This window comes from Colossoma macropomum, unplaced genomic scaffold, assembly GCF_904425465.1.
Source record: "Colossoma macropomum unplaced genomic scaffold, Colossoma_macropomum, whole genome shotgun sequence".
Lineage (NCBI taxonomy): Eukaryota > Metazoa > Chordata > Actinopteri > Characiformes > Serrasalmidae > Colossoma > Colossoma macropomum.
The window spans coordinates 28,087,622-28,111,886 of NW_023494805.1; the positions used below are offsets into that span (position 1 = coordinate 28,087,622).

Genomic DNA, 24,265 nt, shown 5'->3' on the forward strand with positions numbered 1-24,265 from the left:
CAGCTCCTGCTGGCACCAGCATGCACTGCATTATGGGAAGAGAATTCCAAGCTGTTCTAGTCCCCCTGGAGAGTTCTCTTGCTGCTAATCACTGCTACCTACCCACCTGTTGAACATACAGTATGAGTGTCCTAAAAGACTGGTTTTAATGTTTACATACTCACACTTAGATCGACAAGTCTTCTACAGCAAATATTGTGATGATAATATTAGTGCATCTGATGCTGACACTCACATATATATATATATATATATATATATATATATATATATATATATATATATATATATATATATTATGAGAATAACATATGTAATTATTGCAAACTGACAAAGAAAACATTCACACATGTATTAAAACATCTTATATATTTTTTTCAGTTATTATCACAAATATTTACATGATACTGTTTCTCTCAAACTGCAAACTGACACAGATAACATGCTCATTTTAAAAAGCTAGACCCATATGTCACACAGGCACTGTATGATGTTTGTATATATATTATGCTATTCTCATTATATATATATATATTATGAGAATAACATATGTAATTATTGCAAACTGACAAAGAAAACATTCACACGTGTATTAAAACATCTTTTGAAAACCTAGGCGTCCCCACATCAGTAATGGTTTCATTAACAGGTCAGTTAGCTAAGCATATCCTCTGTCATTAATTAATTAGACATTAGCACATTCCTGCTCGTGTGTTTTCTTTTTTCAATCCCAGAACATGAAAGATGAAGAGATGAACACCATCGTAATCATGAACATGGTAAGTGCTGATACAGTAGAGCTGTGATTTGCTGTTATTTTTTTCTGCATCTAGATCGGATTGGGAAATGGCAGCACCCTGAAAACGAGAAATGTAACCAGTCCGTCATATCAAATTCAGAAAGCCTTTCTTTGGGAAATTTGTGTAATGCTGGCGGTAACTTGCCAGGCCAAAATGTCAACACAACACACACACATCCATTATGCACAAGCTATGAACGCTAGAAATAATAAAGAACAAATTATGCAAAACGAAAAATTATGCAAATGCCTCAGATATTATTCACGGACAAATGCACAGAGAAATTGCATGCAGTATAATTAATGGCAGAAGGTAGCAAATTTGAAATAATGTGATGAAATGATGAACTGGTTAGATTTCTCATTTCCAGGGTGTCACACTTTGTTTCCTATTCGTTTTGTCCTTACTTGCCTTTTGTACCACGGTCTGTATTGTGCTCTTTGATTGGATGATGCCACAGACATGAGGATGGTAGCTCACAGTTATTGAACATCTCAGGCTAAAAGTGCTGGTCTGTAGTCAGGTGAAATAAGCTGTTTGTCCAAAAGTATCTAGACACTCCTTCTAATAAAATAATTCAGCTCTTTCCAGGTGCACTGCAGACACAGGCATTAAAATATGCAGCAGCTTGTATAACTTCCACAGAAAACCATTGGTAATAGAATGGGACGCTCTGGAGCAGCTGTACATAGGCATAAGTTCACCACGCCCAATGCCAAGCATCCTCTAGAGGCTACAATGCCTCACAATGTTGAGCTGTGGAGCAGTGAAACTGCATTCTCTGTAGTGATAGAGCACCATCCAGTACTTCTGGGATTAGTTAAAGTAGCATTTGTGATCCAGAACTAGTCATCCAACATCGGTACCTGACCTCACTAATGCTCTTGTGGCTGAATACAGTCAAATCCTCACAGCAATAACAAACTTTGTCATACACTATATTCATGCATTGGTTTGTGCAGGAGTGGAAGGATCACCGGTTGTCCTGGGATCCAAACAACATGAAGGAATTGAAGTACTGAGAATTCCTGCTGGAAAAGTGTGGCTTCCAGACATCGTTCTTATCAACAAGTGAGTTGGAGTACATTACAGCACATTGCCAATATATTCCATAATTTAAATGGATAAGAATGTAGCAGTGCATTGTGGTATTGTGTTTTCATTTAATGCAGTGGCATTGTTTGAACACTAAAGTGTAACAACTATCATTGCGGTCATTGACAGACATATTCGTACATAGTTTACCTTGTAGTGGTTTCACAGTGACACTTTCAGTAGTGAGCTTCTGCAGAGCTGCTGCAGCTGTTTTTCCATTTCTGACAACCTGCTGATGAAGCTGCTGTATTCACAGTCAGTGATGTATCTGGTACTTCCAAAGGCCTAGAGTGACCTTTTTCCATGAAATTGGTTCTGCCCGTTGGAAATCAAAATGTAATTCCTCTGTCACTTCGTAGTTATGTTGACGGATAATCTAATGCGTTAGGCCTTCAGCTCTTGAAGTTTTAATCAGTAGGAGAGCTTGCTTAACTATATCTACCTAGAAACCATGGGTTGGCCAATTTTCCAGTTGTTTTTTTTTACTTAAAGAATGTAAATAAAGATTCTATGACATAAAAATGTACTAAACACTGTAGACTTGTGTTTTTTAGCTCCTGGAAACTATTAGGCCTTCTGTCTTTTTCTCAGCCTCTCTCATTCTCTTTTTCTCTTCACACACACAAACACACACACACACACACACACACACTGAGTAACAGTGTGTAGAAGGCAGACTCACATTAACTATGCTGTAAATTTGTTCATCTCAGCATTATAGCCAATTAAAGAGCATGGATTTCCAATATCAGCCGTATTGGCTGCCTCGGAATCCACTCAGCGTCTCCCACGTCTACCAAAGAGATGAAACAGTAGCCCAGAGAGTTTTCACTCTCCTCTCCTCAACTTCAGTAATTAATGCTGCCTCCTGGCCTACTGCTATATCTGTTAAGGAGAAGAACAATTAGGTACAAACATGATAAGAACTGTACGGTGCCTCTTAGATTATAGATAAATATGTGGATTACTCTTTAATTTGCTGTCGCTGAGGTAAATTTGAACTCATGGATAAGATTTTTATTGTGCTTCGTTGTGAGAAAATGTTTTAAAAAATGAAGGGCATGCCTATCATAAAGCTGGTTTCAGAGTCTTCATTCAACCTTACGTTATCATTTAGTGATAAAATTAATTTATTTCTGTCAGATAGTGTTGCTGCACAACGTAGGTCTAATAGATCAGACATGTCTCATCAGCTTAATATCAGCAATAGCAAACCCTTTGTGAGTTGACTCAGGTATATAAGAGCAGAGATTAATCTCTGCAGCACAGCAGTACAATACTTCAAGACTGGACAGGAGCACGGTTGTGCTGTAGAACATATTCAATAAGGTTCTTCAAACTTCCTATTGTCACTTATGCAAATCTTTGATACAGCTTGCCTCTACATGTAAAAAAAGAGCGGCCAAGGGTCTTCTGAAATTTTCATGGGTCTTCTGATTAAGATCACACCATTAAAGATAATCATTTACAGTGCAGTAAATACCATCATTCTCCAAACCAAAAAAACAGTTTCCAAAATGGTAACTTTACAGAAGAAGGCAAAGACGTTCTTTACATTTAATGTTTGTTAAGACATTTTTTCTTCCAACTAAGAAAGGTAGTAGAAAAACATGGTGATATACGTTGTTTTTTTTGTTGTTTTTTTGGGACAGCAACACTATGTAATTGGACAGTGATGCAATTTTTTGTTGTTTTGGCTCAACTGTTACATAACGTGTAGGTTCTTCTTACTCACGTCTTATTTACATGTCAGAACCCTCTATTGAAAGGTTCTTTATGAAACCAAAGTGGTTCTTCTATGGCATCACTACAAATAACTGTGTTTAGCACCTTAATCTATAAGAGTGTATTTACATCTACACTGGGTAGTTCATGTGGGAATCACTGCCCCTTTTATAAATAGGCCCCCTATTTCAGTTTGGCCGTAAGTAATCGGACAGTTGGCTGGTTGGCTGGTTGTTTGTTGGCCAGCTGTATTGTTGCATCATTAGTTCGTCCACAAGAGAGCAGGTCTAAAGTTGAGTTCAAAAATATATCAATGCCAGTAAAGCAGGCCATTTTCATGCTGGAAAACATCAACAATAAATCAATCAAAGACAGAGCTTTGATAGCGTTTTGAAATCAGCAATTTGGAACATTTTATTTTTAAGAAGCATAAATGCACTAGTTAGCTTAGAAATAGTAAACAACCTGGCACTTCACAGAAGACCTTAGTAGTAAATGACTGAAGAATGCATCCTTCAACAGGGTGTAGATGTGGATGTTCCAAAGAAAGACATGAAAAGAGGAACCTACCAGAATGAGCTCGGGAGGTTTACCACAAGATGCAAACCACTGAATAGGCTCATGAACAGAAAATTTACATTACAGTTTCTGAAAAAGTATATGAAAATGCCTATAAAGTTCTGGGAAGGAAGTCTCATGGACAGATAACATGAATGAACAGTGATGGTATGAAGAGTGTGTGGAGAAAGGAAAAGTAACTGCTTATGACCCAAAGACTGCCACCTCACCATGCCAACATGGCCATGTTTAGCTGCCAGCTGGACTAACTCACTGGTCTTTACTGGTGACACTTTGGCTGCAGAAGGATGAAGTCTGCAGTATGGAGAGGTTCACATGGAATTTTGGAAGTCTGAAAAACTGTCTTTTTTTATCTTCAGGGTTCACGCTACGTTTTTTGGACTCTTCTAGCTGCAGTGCTCCCTTTTGCTGTACTACAGTGGAGTGTTTTATGTCATGATAATGTAGATATATAAAATCATATGTCACTGTGAAGAATTGATGTAAATTTGGCTTTTATTTGCTAAGCGTATTGGGAAAGTGAGCGGTACTTTGTGCAGTGTTGAGCAGCTTTCCAGTATTCCTTGCTGTTTTGTTAGTTTTTGTTCATTTGCTTTTATTCTTTCATCTACAGTTCATGTAAATTAACTGTAAAATAGTGTGATTGTTTTAAGTATGTAAAAGAATGCACAGATGTTTAAACATTTGCTACCAGAAATTCGCTAAATAGAGTTGTCTACATATAAACTGTTTACATATAAACTGATTATAAACTGGACATTAAAGCACATATGATCTGTACACTAGCAATACAAGAGTGCAGGAAAATTGTCCAAATACAGTAAAGCATTGTAATGTTATAATACAGTATGAACACTGTAAATAAACAGTAAATTACTGGTAATTTTACACTAATTTTTTTGCAGTGGGTAAGCAACACAGTGACTGCAACGACTATCAAACCTTTAGAAAAAGCGCTTATGACATATAAGCTACTTGACCACTTCAAGTTGAACTGTTTTCATCTCACACAAAAGATGGGGCACATAGACGTGAGGCATTCAACAAAACAGTGAGCAAAATGCAAAACATCTCTCTCATTAAAAACTGAGTGGGTGGTGCTTCACCTTGCAGCAGGGCAATGACCAGAAACATACTATTTCAACAGTTTTTCAGGGCCAGAAAGTTTAATGCTTTTGACTTGACTAGTCAATTATCTGTCCTGAGCCCCACAGAGCATGCATTTCATTTACTGCAGACAAGACTGAAAGCAGAAACAAGCAGAAACCAAAAACCCCTTAAATGAAGGGGTCAATGTATAAAATATACTGTTTTCACTATATGATTCAAAAGATAGAGGTAAATAGCTTCAAATTAAAGTTAACATTGCAAATTGAAGTAAACACTGCATTATAACCACATTTGAAATCCAACATGTGGGAGTGCAAAGCCAAAATATTTAATTTCTTTCTAATTACTTATTGATTCTCTCTCTAGCAGTATTAGTCGTATATCCCACCACAGTAAAGCAATCATTTTTGACTGTTTACATGTGTTGCATTTGCAGGTCCCATATTGTTTGCATTTATAGAGCATTTTACTATAAGGGCATCAAAATGGAAGAACTTTTGTAAAAGACGCAATGGATGTGGTCTGCAATCAGACAAAAACTTCAAAGTGCATGTGACACTCATAACAAGAGCATCAAGGTGTTAATAACTCTTCCATGCAAAAGACCCTCTGTAACTGCAGAATGATGGTCAATGGTCCAGTACGCGTGCTCAAACTAGAAGGTTCAATATCCAGTATGTACTTCTCAGCAAGCCCTGTTCTGATGACTCAGTTAAAACATGTAATGTTTCTGCTTTTTTTCATGTAAATGATGTTTCTGTAGGTAAATGATTCATGATGTTGATAGCGAAAGTTAAAACTAGAGTAAATGTAATTTAAATGTAAATCAGATTTCAAGATGTACCATGTTTACTACTCAGTATTTATATTTAGCACATTAAGAGCTGTGAAGGTATAACAAAGCACATAGTAAGCACTGTGGTATGCCTTGTTTGTGTGCAGTAATGATGGTGTGTTCCACGTGGCTCTACACGTTCATGTCCAGGCGTACAGTAATGGCAGAGTGACGTGGAATCCTCCTGCCCTTTACCGCAGCTCCTGTGGAGTTAAGGTAGGGCATTATCATCAAACTCACTACACTACATTGCACCCATCAAATCACATCTTTATTTTTTATTTTATATTTTTATTTTTTGGATTTTCTCCCCAGTGTAGTTATATCCAATTCCACCCACTAGCTAGGTCTCCCCCATCACACAGTACTGCCAAGCTGAGAGGGTGAAGGTTAGTACATACTTCCTCCAACACATGTGAAGCCAGCCACAACATCTTTTTAATGCTGATGCAATGTCATTGGACAGCTGAACGTACTTGGAGGAGAGAGCTAACTGCCCAATTCTGTTACATCGGCTAACAGACGCCCGCGTTGGCTCGCATTGTGCTAAAGTGATGAGGGGAGAGAGAGGGCCATCCATCCCACCCACAAATAGGCCCAACGCTTAGACCGTTGCACCACTTGGGAGCCCATTACATCTTTATTTTATTCTTTTGCAAAAATTTTACATATTAAAGACTTACCACGTTTATTCTGAGAAAAACAAAATCACACATGTACATGTTGATAAAATATTTACTAAAGGCTTGTGAGATGGTGTGCAGTATACCATCGCATACAATCACTGATTCATATCGTGTAGGGGTGTGGTGCCATGCAAGTGGGGAGAAAAAGCCGATTTTCCCACACCATAGAAGAAAGAGCCACGAATATTGACTTGAAGGATTAGCTAAAGCCTAATTTGCTTAATCAATATCTGCGGCCCTTTTCTCCAGACTTGTTTTCTGCATGGTAGTTAATGTGGTCATACCACTGAGAAGCCTGCTCAAACCAGGGAAAAAATGCTGGTGTTTCTGGTCAGAAACTTGTGAACTAAATTTGTTCTTGCTGTGATTTTTTATAGTTTGGTAGTTGTTGCTGTAGGTTAAATAAATAAATGTTTTTACTTCTTATAAAAAATTTGAGAAAGAATAATGTATCAAATAATTTTAATAATAAAATAATAATTTGACCAAATCTTACGGTGTGATGTTAGTTTGTTGGTGTGTTCCACCATGTCTATATAAAATATGTTTCTAATGTGACCCATGTTATTACAAGAGGTAGTGTGCATGGAAAGCTGCAAGCTGTTCACTTGCTGTTCGCTTGCCTTTGTATAATAAATAATAATAATTCACATTTTTATCCAATGTTTGTCTCAGCTACATTTCGCAAGTCAGACAGCTGCAGTGTGGGCATCAGTTAGCTAACATCACTATCTACTATAGAACATTGAATCTGAAATTAAATAATGATTATGAATGTCCATGTTGACTAAGTTATGAAGGTACCCTCAGCTCTTTTCTACACAGTCCTCCCAGCACATACATACTTACACACACAACCACACACACATACATTCAAGCTTTTCAACTATTTTTACCACTTTCTGAACTTTTCACCTTCCTTCATTATTATTTCTGCTTTTGTTTGTCTTTGCTCTAGCTTTCCTGTGTTTTATCTGTCATCTGAAAATTGACTGTGTGTGTGCATGCTTGTATAGGTGTGTGCGTGAATACATAGCTTTCACAATAAAATCTAAGAGATGTGATTAAAGGATGATCTGAAAGAGGAGCTAATGCATGTCATAGGGCACATATACGCAAGCAAATCAATGCACTGTCAGAAAAAAAGGTTCTGTGCAGGTACGTTTTTTGCTTATCAAGGTACAAACAATATAAATGTGCCCTCAAATGAACAACAATGGTTTGAAGGTCCAGTGGTATCTTTAGCAAGTTTTTTTTCACAGGGAAAAGTTACATTTTTGTACATTTTCATAATGTAATATTTTAAAACAGAACAATAGAATAAAAAGCCTGGAGTCAAGATCGGGTGTGTGGAGTCAGTGTAATTAAAAAATATATAATTTCAATGAAATATGAAACAATTATGTTCCCTAAAAAGTACTGAAGACATACCCTTGAGGGTACCACCCCAGTGGCAAGAGCAGTACCACCCCAATGACAGTTTAGTGCCTTTTTTTTTGAGAGTAACCCCACACTGACACGCTCTTTGATGTAGCCTCTCTTTCTCACACTCCTACTTTTGTCTTGCCTCCAAATTCCTTCTTTTTTTTCCAGGTGACGTATTTTCCCTTCGACTGGCAGAACTGCACCATGGTGTTCCGCTCGTACACTTATGACTCCTCTGAGGTGGATCTTCACTATGCTCTGGATGAGAAAGGCAATGAGATACGGGAGATCATCTATGACACAGGCTTCAGCGGTACAGATACACACAGCCAGCTCATATTAAAGCAGAAAAACACAGTAGAGGCTTCCCCATGAAACTTTCAGCATAAGAATGGTGTCTGCAGGCATTTATTACAGCCAATGTGTTATTCACTAACTCAGCTACTCACAGCAGCAGTCAGGACAAGGTTAGATTATTCCAGTGGCCTTAGCCTTGGTAACGGATACTGAGAACTGAAAAGGACTTATATATTGAATGCAGATTGTCCTTTACGCTGAATACAATTTAGCAAACACAAAATAGTCACACTTATACAAAGCACATGCACAGACAATATGTTTTTATTTTTTATTTTTGTACATAGAGATTTGTTTTGTAAAAAGGAAAGCCATCTTTGCTATACATTTGTTCTCAGACATCAAAAATGTTCAGGTCTTGAACCTGTCAGTACAGAATGTAAATCAAATGTAAATGTAATACATTATGTAACTGTGTAATTATGTAAGTACATATAAATAACTGTCGTGTAAATTGAATGCATAGCAATACAGCAATACAAATTCTAGAATGCTAAAGGTTAAATTAAGGATTTAGTGAAAACAAACTGTATAGTACATACACACAAAGATACACTCCACTACCCGCCCCCTCTACTACCCCACTACACACTCCCCTTAATTCCTGTTTCCACAGAGAGTGGCGAGTGGCATGTCCGTCACAAGCCATCCAGAAAGAATGTGAAGAAAGAGGACCTGTATGAAGACATCACCTTCTACCTCATCATCGAACGCAAGCCAATGTACTATGTCGTCAACATCATCCTGCCCTGCATCCTCATTACCATCATTGCCATCTTTAACTTCTATCTGCCACCTGATGCTGGTAAATCCCCACTATCCACTGCCTGAATATCTAGCACAGTAGAGAACTGGGACAGAGCAAAAATGTGGACAGTCTGGAGGTTGAAAAACATTGACTTCAGTGACTAGTTTTCCTAGTACAGATTAGGACTATATCTGTTATCTGCTGAAAGTCCTACTTAGTTTGGGGTTAGATAATTGCAACAATTTTATTTTCCTATGTTTGTTGACAGGTGGACTATTATTGTGTTCAGCTTCTCAGGAACAGTTTTAGATTAATCTTAATGTGAAGGTTTGGCCAAAAATAAAATGTACATAATTTCCCCCTTACACTAAATGTAATTGATCAGCCAAGGCAAGTTTGGTGTCTGAAATTCACATTGTTAGTTTGCACTGGAGCTACAAGGCTAATGCAGATAACACACACACACATCATCTAAACCGCTTATTCTTCTGGGTTGCGGGTGGTGCTGGAGCCCATCCCAGCTGTCATTGGGCGGAAGGCAGAATACACCTTGGACAGGTCGCCAGTCCATCGCAGGGCAGACAGACAGACATATACATCCACACACACAATCACTCTATAGATAACAGAATGTCTTAAATTGTCTGAAACTACATAAGCAACACAGGTACAGATTACGTAACAACTTGATTAGGCTTGAAGCAAGTGTGTGATGATTTGAACATGCAGTTTGCATGGAAAATTGTGTTTTTGGCCAAGCCATTGCTTTGTCACCAGTTGAAGAAGTCTTGAAATTTAAACTGTGCTTTAATATATGTTTAGAAAGCCAGACCCAGTAGTCTATGTTTGCACTGTGTTTACTGTTTGTCATCAATATATAATCAAGGAACAAGCTAGTAGTTATCCTTTTGGACTTAATGCAGGCCATGCACTCACTTTTCAGTTACCTCTTGGCTTGGATTTGAGACTTTGTATAAAATTGGATTGTTTAGAGTTTGGTGATTTAGTTCTTGTGTTAGTATATATTTTCTGCCAATGTTTTTGAGGGTCAGAGCATTTAGAGTAGGATCTCCTAACTGCGTGTCCCATTAAGTTAACTGGTGTTAAATTACATGGACCAGCTAGCGGTAAATCACTGGATAAATCCCTCTTGTGGCCTATAACAGCAGTGCTACACTTCATTAGATGACCGCTAAAATGATCTTCATTGTGCTTATGATGATTTAGTCCACTCCATAAATTGCTGTTAGATACAATTATCCAGTCCAAACTCAGTGACCTATGAGATGAAGCTGCACATTAGAGAATGACGTGTTTTTCTATTTACGTGCATCTTGTACGTAAAGAAAGCAGCATATGAAAGAAATGGGGTGGACAATATGATGATATAAATAATATTATGATATTCTTTTCTGAGTATGTCTTGGGTGTCATCAGTACTTCTACAACACAGAACAACTGCTTGTGTCATACAAAGACTTAGTTGGACCAACTATAGAGAGCCTGTAAACTACAGCAACCAATGTATAGATGCATGTCAGCCTTTTACTGTTATTTTACGTGATTATTTTTACTATTTATTTGTTATTTCCTACTTCATAAATAGTAAATTCCTCAAATGTTAAGTTACGAAGTCATTGTGCTCATAGTTACTCATAGCATTTCTTAAATGTAGCACTTTCACTGGTAAATTTTGTCCAGTCTTACTTGATCGTACACCTCAGAAAAACGAAATACCCTGGTACATATTATTTATCAAGAAAATGTTTAAGCCTTGTGATATAATATTTTTGTTAGTAGCAAATATTGTAAACATACATGTCTTCTTCCTCTTATTCTCAGGAGAGAAAATGGGTCTGTCCATCAACGTACTGCTGACCCTGACTGTCTTTCTGCTCCTGTTGGCTGACAAAGTCCCTGAGACTTCTCTGGGTGTGCCCATCATCGTGAACTACCTGATGTTCACCATGATCCTGGTGACCTGCTCAGTCATCCTCAGTGTGGTGGTGTTAAACCTGCACCACCGCTCACCCAACACACACCACATGCCTGTGTGGGTGCGCAAGGTCAGCCAACAACGGCAAATACACTATTACTACTGCACATATCTAAGGTTTTACCACATGTTTAGTATGGAGCACATTCAGCAGCAGTGTCTAAAGTTTCCTCTGTGTGTTGGCAGGGCTGGAGATGGAAAACCTAGTTTGATATGTTTGGTAAATACAGCACAGTCAGTTCAGTTGGCCATGCACAGTTTAGTGTTTGATTAGGTGTGTTAAATTAGGGTTGGCCTCCAACCCTCCAAGAGCAAGAGCATTCCTGTTGTGACTGGGGAGATATGATGACTTCTAAAGGAACAGTTCAACGAAAAATTACACAATTTTCACAATTCTCCACCTACCCAGATATAGTTGATCAGCTAGCACATATTTGTTTTCTCTAGTTTGTCTCTTTAGTTATGTACTGGAGCTATGAGGCTGACATTGCTAACAAACGCTATCTGAATCTCTCAACCCGCCCAGGTCTTCATTCACGCCCAGTCGTGCAGGCTTTGATGTGGTTTATTAGTAGATGTAGATGTGTCTATGTGGCACAGAGTGGTTTAATGTGAGATAAGAAAATGAGCAAAAATTTGCCATATAGCTACCAGTTAGGGGTGGGAATCTCTAGGCACCTCACAATTCGATTACGATTCAGAGGGCTGCGATACGATTATAAAACGATTATCGATGCATCTTTTTTTTCTATGTAGCATTTGTATTTTCTCACTGTGTGAGCTCAAGTTTCGAGTTCAAGTTTCAAGTTTATTTGTCACTTGCACAACATGTCAGGACATTTATGCATTGAAATGCTTGTGGTGAGGCTCAGCTAATCACTCTACAGAAAGTAAATAAGTAAAAATAAAAATACAAGAAAAAATGAAATATATTAAATATACACAAAATATACACGAAATATACACAGAATATAGAGACAATATACATTTTAAAGTGACTAAGTGACTCAGTGTTATTTAAAGTGACTTGGTACTTTTAAAGCAAAGTATTTGTAATGATCCATAATGAATTTACTTCCAATTTGTTTTTAATAAAACAAATGGAAGTGATGTGGCAAGTGAACTAGAAGGCTCTCATTCAGTGCTCTGCTAGCTGCTGCTACTCATCTGCAATAAAATGCGCAGTTACAGTGAAATAAGATCCAGTGGTGATGGATGTCCATGCAGCACATGTTACAGCTATTCTACCCGTTTTCTTTAGTGATTTTATAACTTCGGCTTCGGTCTCGTTGTTTGGGACGGAGGGGTCGCTGTGTCAGTAAAATATCTTTGAGACGGGTCGTGTGCAACATAGCGCGAAAGCCCTGTTTCGCAACGACTGAGAACTGGTGTGCAGACTGCAGGTCACACAGCAGCGATGTGTTATTCGCATTTATAAGCAGCGCATTTGGTTTCCTGGTACGTTAAATCTGCAATGACAGACTGTCAAACGCTAAAAAGTGGCGAAGCTGAAGTCGCTTCTCTTTCGAATTCTCCCGTTCCACCTTAAATGGTGCCGCATTTACATTTAAGGTGGAACGGGTAAATTCGAACAAGAAACTGGAGAATAAGAAGCGACTTCAACCTCGTAAAACAGTCGAACGCTGAGAGACATTTTACAGGAAACTGGTCTACTTCTGAGGAAAAGTTTTCTGGTGGAAATTGGAGGAAAGTGGCTGTAGCTGAGCTAAAGCTTAAAGCAAAGCAAAGCAAGTCCGCATTTTCGCTTATATTTTTTTAGCCTATTCTAGGACATCAGCACATACTGAGACATATTGGACATTAAATGTTGCGGCTCCCAAGGTGGTTTGACTTTTGTTGAAAGGACAAAATGTTAACATTTGTGCTGTGACTCCTGATCTAACCTGGCTTTTAATGCAGAGGGAGCCGGTCGGATTTCTCACTCATCCACTTGTGTTTTTGTTATGTGCTGTCACAGACTGTCCGGGCGCTGCACTTCCGCACTTCCAAGTTCTGCCTTTTGTGTTCCGTCAACATTACGTTATAAATTAAATATTTAGAAAATCGATTTTTGCCATTTGTGAATTGATTCAAAATCGTTCACGTCCACATCGCGATGCATCTAAGAATCGATTTTTCCTGCACCTCTACTATTTGCTATTTCAATTTTTTCCAGTTTTTCTTTTGGGAAATACCTGTTAATCTTGATTTTTTTAACTGAATATATATGTTTATCAGTAGAAACAACAGAAATTTAGTCCATATGTATTTGGAACATGTCATATTCTGAGATAGAGATGTTTTATTTCTGTCTATAGTTCACAGTAAGTTATACTGTGTCCTAAACGACTCTGACAGCCTTAATGAAGACCTGGATGCAGTCTGAGCAGGTTGAGAGAAATTTTAAGGATGTATTTACAGAGAAGATGTGGGTTATTATTGACTTCTAGTGTATCGTTCTTGCAACATTAGCCTCGTAGCTCCAGCAGTAAACTAAAGAAGCAAAACTCGTCTTGACTGATCAGTTATTTCTGAGGCAGGTTTATACTTTCTCCAAATGTTGTCGATCAGCAAAGACATTTTTGGTGTCAGTTGTTTGCTTATTTAGTTTTGCACTAGAGCTACGTGACTAATGTAGCTAAGAAGTGGTGGAAGTTTATACCCCATCAATTAGCACCACGCAGACTACATACCTAAATCATCACACTTTCTTTAAACTGAGTTGAGTTGTTGAGTAGTCTTGCTTAATTGGTTTCTGATACTGAGTCTTTTATCTATAAAAATGTATGAAAGTAAAACACTTAACACCAAACATGTTTCGGCTGATCGACTATGTAGGGTAAGAAGGAAATCTTGTGAATTGGATTTTTGTTACATTATTCGTTTAAGGTTATTTGAACAATGAAGTATTGGTGGATATTTTGCTTAGCTGGTGACAAACATGAAACTGTAGCAAAACATGGGTAAGTGGTTTGAAGGCTTGATTTGAGTGTCACTATGAGCAAATGAGATGCTGTCCTTGCAGCAAGCTTAATGACGTCAGCCACTTTTGCCAGGTTCATGACTTTCCTGTAAAACCACGGATTCAAGAAAAGCCTCCATTCAGCACTTTCATTCACTCTTCTTTGAACAGTCTCACATGGTGTTCTGAGAAAAAGAAAAAAGGAAGAAAAAAGAACGAGTGACAGGGGTTCACATTGGAACTAAAAAGGACAAGATGAAAAGCGATAGAAATGGAGAAAGATTTAGTTTAGCAAGAACTCCAAAGTGAATTAAACCGCAGCTCTCCAAACAGCTCGCTCGCCGTGTTATGTCATTAACCTCTATCAGTGGCGCTGGCCTCCACATTATTGAAAGTCCATTAGAGCAGGGGTGAGCGGCTTTTCTCCTCCGGATCACCATGACTCCTTCACCACCAAGAACGGAGAGAGAGACAGGCCAGCACACAAATTATCATCCTCTAATGGAGCTAGAACCTCTTGAGAATGCAAGATGGTGGAAAAAATAAGAAATGCACATAAAGAAAGAAGTAGTACAAACAAGTTAAATAAAGAGGAATGAAAAGTGCATGTGGAAGTGAGAGTGTGTAACATTTGTAGAGTAGCAGATTATTATAATTGGACTCTGTGGCTTTCTTTTCACTATAGTTTTTACTTGTTTCTTAGGCAGTTGGACTGTGTCCCACATAAAAGGATCTGTAATAAACTTATGCTCACTGCTTTAGGTGATGTTCTGGAAAAAATGTACACAGTTTTCGCCTTAAGCCAAAAGTAGTCAATGCAGACATGCTTTGATGTCTGAAGATGGCAAATTAGCATCATACAAACTGCACATCTAAATCATCAAACACTTACCTCAAACTACACAAGCTGTAATTAAGTAATCTCATGTAGACTTGCTTATGTGGTTTTTGCCTCTGTATGACACTGTGATGTATGAAATTGGACAGAAGTACAGACAAAATTCAGGCTTCAAGTTACTTCTACTGTTTTTAGCTATGCAGCATACACCGCAACACAGTTTGCGCACATGTGGTGATTTAAGCATTTGTGACTCTAATTGCTAAAAACTAAAAACTTCCATTCTTTGTTAGCTACATTAACCTTGTAGCTTCAGTGCAAAACTAAGGAAACAAACTTCATACACTAAACATGTCTTAACTGGCTACATTTGGAAGTAGGTGAAAGTCGTGTAAAAAATCTCTTTATAACTGCTTAACAGTGCTTTACAGTATGTGCATGTCTAACATTGATGGCTCAGGATCTTAGTCACCAGTTTGGGGCTCAGTCCAACTTGATTTGTGCTGTTTCACTGGAAGGCTTTAATTCTGGTTCTGAGAAAACCAACAGATGTCACTAACCCCCTTACTGTGATAGATAAACCTCTTATGCAAACAGACACTTAAGAGTGACACAACAAAACTGCTTTTTTATTCAGAATTAAATCAGCTTAGCTGTTTATGACTTTTGAAGACATTTTCATGATACACACAATATGTATTGAGATTTGAAAATGAGTACAATAACTTTTTTTTTCAATGTAACTGCAAAAATATAGTAATTAAGAAGAATTAATCAAATAAAATATGAAAATGATGTAATGGGCTCACGTCCAATCACCTACTTGTTGAAGAGGCACTCTGGCCAAAATGTAAAATGTAATTATTGCTACATCTGCTGTAAACACGTCTACTTGCTCCCTGCAGTGGTGCCACAGTAGTCTCGAGAGTGAGGTTTTCAATTTTTTCCCCTTCAGATGATATATGCTGAAGGTGGGAGGAACTTTTGAAACTACAAGCGCTTTGGGATGAATAGTTGCTGACTAATGCTAGGAAGCCAAATAGCAAACATTACTGCTAGGAAGCCAAATATCCTGTCTGTATTTATTAGCCTCTACATCAGTGGCAATGCTAGCTATCAGGATTTCTTTATTGCCTTGGGGGAATTCCCAATGGTTGTATGATGTATTAGTGTGATGCATGCTGGGTATTGTGGTGAGAGAACATTGATGAACAAAAACATACAAAAGGATACAAAATGGTGAATTCTATCAAGCTGATGAGGTTGAGGGTTGCAGTGCTGCGCTACTGCATAATTCAACAAATGACGTATTGAGTGCTGGTTTTAGGCCGAAATGCCCCTTTCATATGCAGTTATTATACACTGATTATTGCTGTTGTTGCTGTTTACAGGCTCCTCTCTATAATTGGTCCTTAGTCTTCTTTGTGATGGTTGCAAAAAGAGCATCTTGTGACATAGTTTATCGTAATAATGTTAACACATTATAATATTGCTCACCCTTACTGTGTGTTTGTATGACTTGCTGTGTGACTTATATTCACAAATCATCTAAGTGCTATTCTAAGCTCCTTTTTTGTTTCTAAACCCCAAAAAGCACTCTTTGTCTTAAGATTCTTTGTGGATTTGACCCTTGGGCTTGTGTGTGTGTGTGTGCGCAGTGCATGGACCCTCAGAGCATCACTTTCTGTCTCTTGGACACTTTGTGAAGTCATGCCTGGCAGCCTCTGCTGTCTGTAGCTTAAATAGTTGGCAGCTGCTCACTACCTCACTGCTTTTTTTTGTGAGTTATTGCCATTCAAGGTTATTCAAGGAAATGGCCCTGAAACAAAGAATCTTAAGTTATGCTCTTAAGTTCTTTGATCCAGGGCAGCATTTACTGCACCTTAACAAGTGTAAATGTTTACTTGTGAATTAAACCTTTATCTAAACAATGCATGACAATCGGTAATTAAAACCAAACAAGGGTAGAAAATTTCACCTCATGCGTGAGGCACAGGGCTTGTTAAAAGGCTCCTACGCTTTGCACTGGAACGATGGAACAAAGCTCATCAATGCTATCTGTTGTAGCTCGTGAACAGCAGGGCATCTGTTTGCCTTTCTGTGACAAGCACTGCAAGACTCATTAATCAATCTCATTGCAATGAAGAAGTACATTTTTGTTACATACTGACCTTTGTTTCTCGTCAGCAGTTTTTGTGTACAGTTATATTCACTCTGAAGGAAACTTTGAAGGTTCTGCCACTCACTGACAATAAGAGCAGATGCTGTTTTTATCTTAATTACACACTAGCATCACAAACGCACCGTTTATTGGCAGCTGCTTCAGTAATTTCGTGGAACTGCTACCATTAAACGTTTAGTGTTTATGGCAGATTTTAAAGACCTGAACTACACAGTGCTCTACACAGGTTCTAATCTCTGACACCACACAATCTACAATTAACTGCTTTCAGATATCAGTTCATCATTTGATAAAAAAATTAATCATTGATTATTGTCAAGATTTTTAAAAAGGCTTACTAGTTTTCATGATTTTTTTTCATGAAAATATTTTGGAAACATTTAAAGTCCATCCATAGTTTGCTTAGTTCAGTTAAGTCCATTTTTATTGTTTTGACTTTTACCAAACCTGATTGTCAAAATATTCAGTAGATTACTTGACATAAACAAAATTGACAGCACTGATTTCATTTTGGTTCCTTACAGATTTTCATCCACATGCTGCCTCCGTATCTGGGGCTCCTAAGGCCAAAAGTGGAGACACCGCTGTCTCTGGAAAGACCACCCAAGAAGGAAAACCCAAAAGCCATCAGCCGTGCAGCAGATGAATATTTCATTAGGAAGCCTAACACCTGTGTGCTCTTTCCCAAACCCAACAGGTGCGGCCACCACTCACTCACACTGAAGTCTGCATTTACAATGGGGAACAGCAACAGCTCTTAACCTCTTAAACTGCAGACCTATTATACAGTTATTAATATTAAAACCTATAATTCAGTAACTGCTATAAAGACCTCATAATTAGAATGGAACCAATATGTAAGTTATGTAGCTGTGAGGGAGAGCAATTAAAATGGAAGCAGTTTAAGCAATAGAAGCTCTCTAATGGGTTTGAGGGGTTATGGGAGGGTTTTACAATAATATACTTCATAATAACACAGTAATAATATACACCTTATCTCTGTAATAATGCACAGAAACAGATGAAAACGCAGCACCAATAATAAATGTAAATTATCTGCTATGGTTTGCTGTGATATTGCTACATCTACGTATGCGCAAACATGTTCCTGTGTAATGTATCAAGGATGTACAGCACTGTTCAAAATCCACCCTTTAGTTATTTCATTTCCATTCAAAATGGCCATTAAGTACAAGTTATTAATTTTTCAGTGTCAGGAAAAAGCAAGTAACACAGCAAATTACTCAGAAACTGCAACAACTAAACATATTACTACATGTTTTCTCTTTATTGTGTGCACCCTTTGCCTTACAGCTTCTGTTATGTGTAGAAGATTTGCTTTCAGTTTTTCTAAGAAATGTGCCAATATACTTTTCCACACATTTAAAGTTCAGTCTTAGAAAGTGGTGGCGATCCAAGTAAGCACATTCAGTGATGTTGAGGTCTGGACTCTGGACTTCAGTGATGTTCTGGACTGTCCATTGTTCTGAGAACACCAGTGGATATGCAAACTTTCTTACTTTTTGTCTATTTCCTTTTCTCAGCAATGGCTACACATCCTTTCAGATACATAGCGTTGAGTTGTCTTCTCACAGTGGAAGGGTGGACAGGCTGTTTATCTGATGGTTACGGTTTGGTGGTCTACCAAGTCTTGCACAATTGCTAGAAGTCTCATTTTCTCTATTCTTTGTAGTTTTTAGAACTCCAGTAATGGAAGTGGATTAATTTGTATCTCATATCTCCTCAGAAATGTCTCCTGAAAAGTGAATAACTTGTACTTTATGGCTGTTTTGATGGGAAATGAAACAATGAAGGGTGGTCTTTAAGCCCAATACTATATGTATTACTATGGGTGTGTATGTATGTGTGGGTGTGTGATCTCCCTTTCTGTGTGAAAGTGTGGCTGAATGTCTGCTGATGAGACTAATCTACACTACACTTCCAGTGTCCCATAGAGCTGTGTGTGTGTGTAGTGGTGGGGGGTGGATGAGAGAGAGAGAATGAGCAGAAATGATCGCTAAAATAATAATGATCAGTGCAAATTGGTTCAGACACATTAGCCCTGGCCTGTGTTGGGGACAAGAGGAGAGGAGAGAGGGGGGCGGGGGGGTGGAGACTCTATCAGGGTGATTTGATGAGGCAGCAGTATCTCGTGCTTCTTAATTGGTTTTACGATGTGTCTTGGCAGCACCAGAGCCGTGTCTTAGTCGAATTAGTCCTTCTTGATTAGTCATCTGTGTCTGGTGACCCACACTGCAGGGACAGAGGGAGGGTCAGCGGGTGGTCTAATATGGAGTGATTGAAAGAATGAGTAAGGGAGTGAGAGAGCCAAGTCATCGTTTAGCATAAAATCAAACTTAAACAGTTTTCTCCTTACCTTGAATGTAGTCAGTCAGCCAAGACATGTTTGGTATCTGAAGTTTATTCTTCATTTTTGAATGGCAGCTATAAGGCTAATATAGCTTACAAGTAATGAAAGCTAATGTTGACCACACACATATCTGGGAATATATGAGTGCTTCATCTGTTTTAATCAGATTAGGAGAAGCTGTCTTTTCACCACATATCTTTAGTATGGAGCATATTCAGTAGCGGTGTCTTCAGTTCCATCTGTGTATAGACAAGGTTGTGATTGTGAAATCTGATTCCTATTTTGATAGTTTTGCTAAATACTGAGAATGCTACATTGTGTAGCTCTGCTCATGTTCAGTTAGCCATGCAGAGTTTAGTTCCATCTTTAGCATGTCTAACAGATGTGTTAAATTAGGGATGGATCTAAACCCTGCTAGGTGAACGACTTCCAAGAGAATGGATAGGCATTCCTTGATTGGGGTGCTGTAACGACTAATTTGTTTAGAAATAGTTTAGCGAAAATTTAACAATCAAAATATATGCAATGTTCTCCTTATCCCAGATGTAGCCAGTCATCAAAGAAATATTTGGTGTCTGAAGTTTGCTTCTTTAGTTTTGCGCTGGAGCTACAAAGCTAATGTAGCTAACAAATGGGAGTGTACCTATATTCCCAGGCCCCTATGTTCCCTCCATGTGTTCCTCTTTATGATACATCATACTTCAGTATTATACAGTATGGGCACTTGACCTTTGCTAGGCTGGCCTCAGTGAACTAATAACCCAGTTTGAAAGTGACAAATAATATGTCAGATGTAAAATATTATAAGTAGTAGACAGAATGAAAGTTGCATCTGACCGCAGTGATATCTGGGCACTTCTGCTCCTCAGGAACTTGAGGAAACATGATTAATGTTATTGTGTGCATCTCTACACAATATTTATCTCATTGGCCACTGTACAAATGCTGGATTGACAATGCTAAAGGAAAAACTTGGGGAAAAAGAAACAGATTAAGGCGTATTGCATAGCTAAAAGTGAGACAAGTTTATTTTCTATTACACAGTTCATACACTGTGGTCATTCAAAGTGCTTTACAAATGAGAAAATACAAGGATGATTCCAATAAAAAATGTAAAAGCTGTAGAAAAATAGAAATTAAAAACCTGTTTAAAACAATAGATTTAAAAGAGAAGAAAATAAACACTACATTTATAAAAATAAATAAAATCAAATTAAAAATAGAATAATAAGGATAAGATAATAAGAAGAGCAGAAGTACTGACAGTGTTTTAAACAGTATTTTGAGCTGAAAGCTGCTGAAATGTGAACATCTTCAGCACAGATTTAAAAGTGTCTTGTGTCAGGCTCTTCTAATGCTTTCTGTCAACTGGGTCCATTTAAGAGCAGCACTAAAAGCTGTTTCTCCATGTTTTGTCTTTACCTTCGGCTGGACTAACTTATAGTTCTTAATGATCTATGAATTCTGCTCGGCTCATATCGCTGCAGCATATGAGGTAAAGCCTCTACTCCTACACCGTTAAGCCATTTATAGCCCAATGATTGTACCTTGAAGTCTATTCTGTAACAGACTGGTAACCAGTGTAAGGATTTAGGAGTGGGAGTGATGTGTTCCCTTCTTTGACTCATAGAGAACTCTGGCAGCTGCACTTAAATCAACTTAAGCCTTTTCGTCTATTTTGGGAGTCCAGTTAGGAGACCATTACAGTAATCAGTACTGCTAGAAATAAAGCTGTGGTGGAGTTTTTTTAGGTCTGGTTTAGTCAGAAAATTTCTCATCTTGTTGATGTTTTTAAGGTGATAAAATGATGATTTAGTAATTGTTTTGACATGATTGCTAAAACTGAGATCCAAGTCCATTAAGGTTACGTGCTAGTTATGTAGATTTTAGGGATCTCAAATCCAGATAGGCAACTAGTCTGTGCCTCTCATTGCTATTCTCAAATAAAATAATCTTTATTTCATTTTCATTCAACCACAGAAAATTTTGTCCCGTCCAGTTAGTGATGAGCTTAGGGCACTTACAAAGTGAGTCAAGGGGTCCATAGTTGTTTGGGGAGAGGGCCAAGTAAATCTGAATATTGTCTGCATAGGTGTGGCAAGATATCTCACAGTCATGTAGGATTTGGCCAAGAGGAATCATGTATAAATTAAATAAGAGCAGCCCAAGGATAGAACTCTGTGGGACACCACAGGTCACTGTTATGCTCTCAGAAACATTATTCTCTATTTCAACGTAGTAGTTCCTTCTTTGCAGGTATGAACTGAAAAATTTTCCAACCCACTGTAAACAGTATAAGCCATCCTGAGACCTGAATTTGTCTGTACTTTTGTCTTCATGGGTAAGTGTCAGAACCCCATAAGCAAGTCTGTTTAAGATTACTTAACAACTGGACATTGTTTTGCGGCAAGTGTTTGTGATTTAGCCATGCTGGTTGTGTATGTTAGCTTCACTTTTCTTGCTGTCACGCTACTCGGTTCCTCTGAAGTCTCCAACCAATCTGTTAACTCCAACTCCCATGATTCATCTGGTTTGGACGTCATAGTCACAGGCCCTATACCTACCAATCGCAAACAGTTGCACAGATCCTCTTCCCCCGAGTTCTAAATGCCTTCACCTGTTCTCGTTTCTTTGTCTGTATATATACTTGTTCAGTGTCAGTTGCTCTTTGCAAAGTATTGCCAATTGACTTGTCTTTTGCATACTGAGCGTTTTTTCTGCTTTTACCTCTCATGTTAATAGACCCTTTTTCGTTCCTTGTTTGCTGTTTTGGATTCTCTTTGGTTTTGTATTTTGGCTTTGTATTGTTTTTTGCTCTGGCCTTTGAACCTTGCATGTTTATTTACTTTGCTCTCTGGTTCCCCATGTACCTGTTTATTGCCCTCACGATTCTGACCTGGCCTGGTTTATTGACTACACCTTTGGTTTGCCCCTTTGTAAATAAAACCCACTTATTTTATTTCTGCGAGTGTCTGGTCTGCATAACATGATATTTGCAACTTGGGGCTTGTCCTTGGACACCAAAACTATTCACTGAACAGATAAGTGATTCACAAATTACTTGAGTAAGGAGTATGAGAGGTTCCAGCTGAAAGCTTTCTGGTTACATACCAGGCTATATATTTGCTTTGATAACATGGAATGGATATGGATTAATGCTACTGATATATTTAATTTATTTTGTCAGTGCATGCAAATCTTGCTATTCACCCATACATAAATAGACAAAAAGAGAGCATGTGGGGAACAGATAATTATGATTAAAACCCTGCTACATAGGCTCAGCACTGAATGAATTTACCTGCTTTAATTACCTTGTTTAAGTGGGTTGCGCAGTGTGTGTTTAGGTATGGCAGTGTGTGTGTGTGTGTGTGTGTGTGTGTGTGTGTGTGTGTCTTGTTTAAGTAAATACACATCAAAATGTGATACAATCAGAAATGGGCTTTCCTGTGTAATGAGAGTGATGCTGAGGTTGCCAGTGCAACCACAGCAGCCACAACATGTCTGGAATACTCAACCAGTTCACAACAGAGCAACAGAGGAGTGTGTGCAGTGAGAAGTGAAGAACTGCACTGCCCCCCAGTGCTTAGATGGTGGAATTACTACCAGAGCAAGCAGATTAACTGATTAACTGGTGCTATAAAAGGTCAGGAGGGAGATGGATGGAGAGAGAGAGAGAGGGAGAGAGAGAGAGAGAGTTTAATAATTTTATAACACACAGATGTTTTAGAACAGACTCATGGAAAGAAGACACAACACAGCTGTTGCGATAGCCATTTTATCAGCATGCAGGAGAAATTATATGGGTGGTCAAACAGTCACCAGAGAGCTGAGATTAAACAAAAAGGAAGAGAGAGAGAAAAGAGAGAGAGAGAAAGAGAGGTAGTGAGAGGAAGTGGAAAGGAGGAAGGGGGGAGGGGAGAGAGAGAAAGAGTGAGAGAGAGAGAGAGAGAGAGAAAGAGATGGTAGGAGAAGCTGCCTGTCTCTCTGATTTGGGATTACGTCTATATTTCTGTATCACACACAAATACAGACATAAACACACAGCTATCCAGTATCCAGTATCAAAGCTTTAAGTGTTAGCACCCTTTTTGTCAAGGACAAAGTGGCACAGGCCATGAGAAATTGTGAACAGTAGCCTGAGGTGGTCAGTGCTGTTATTAATGGCCTGTTTAACCCACGCAATTCCACAAAACTTAACAGTCTGATAACCTCATAAACATTAAGGTTCTGTATGTGGAACAGTTAATCACTCTCATATTTTACATATTAATGTCTGAGTTTGTGAATAATTTATGATTGTTGAATAACTCTTACAGAGAAACTTAGTCTATAACACTTAAACCCTCAAAGTCTCAGGGAACACAGTGTATTTAGTGTTATATTAAATATCCAGCATGTATGCGTTAGGTAGGTTTCTCCAGCTCGAGAGAAAGCATCCATAGAGGAACACAATTTTGGTAAAGATGTGTGGGTGAGACAATGTGATTAGTAAGGACCCTGCTTACGTTTGTGCTACCCAAGATTAGGAATGCTCATTTTACATTAAAAGGGAA

At 38.3% G+C, this 24,265-nt stretch overlaps 1 protein-coding gene across 1 annotated transcript in view; it reads left to right on the forward strand.

Moving 5' to 3' along the window:
* Positions 1–24,265, forward strand: part of chrnb1 (cholinergic receptor, nicotinic, beta 1 (muscle)) — a 37,631-nt gene that overhangs the window by 7,877 nt on the left and 5,489 nt on the right. Inside the window, 8 exon segments of the mRNA XM_036597620.1 lie at positions 735–779; positions 1,763–1,793; positions 1,796–1,871; positions 6,252–6,360; positions 8,424–8,568; positions 9,229–9,417; positions 11,203–11,426; positions 17,863–18,035. Of these exon segments, the coding sequence (XP_036453513.1) occupies positions 735–779; positions 1,763–1,793; positions 1,796–1,871; positions 6,252–6,360; positions 8,424–8,568; positions 9,229–9,417; positions 11,203–11,426; positions 17,863–18,035 (992 nt within the window).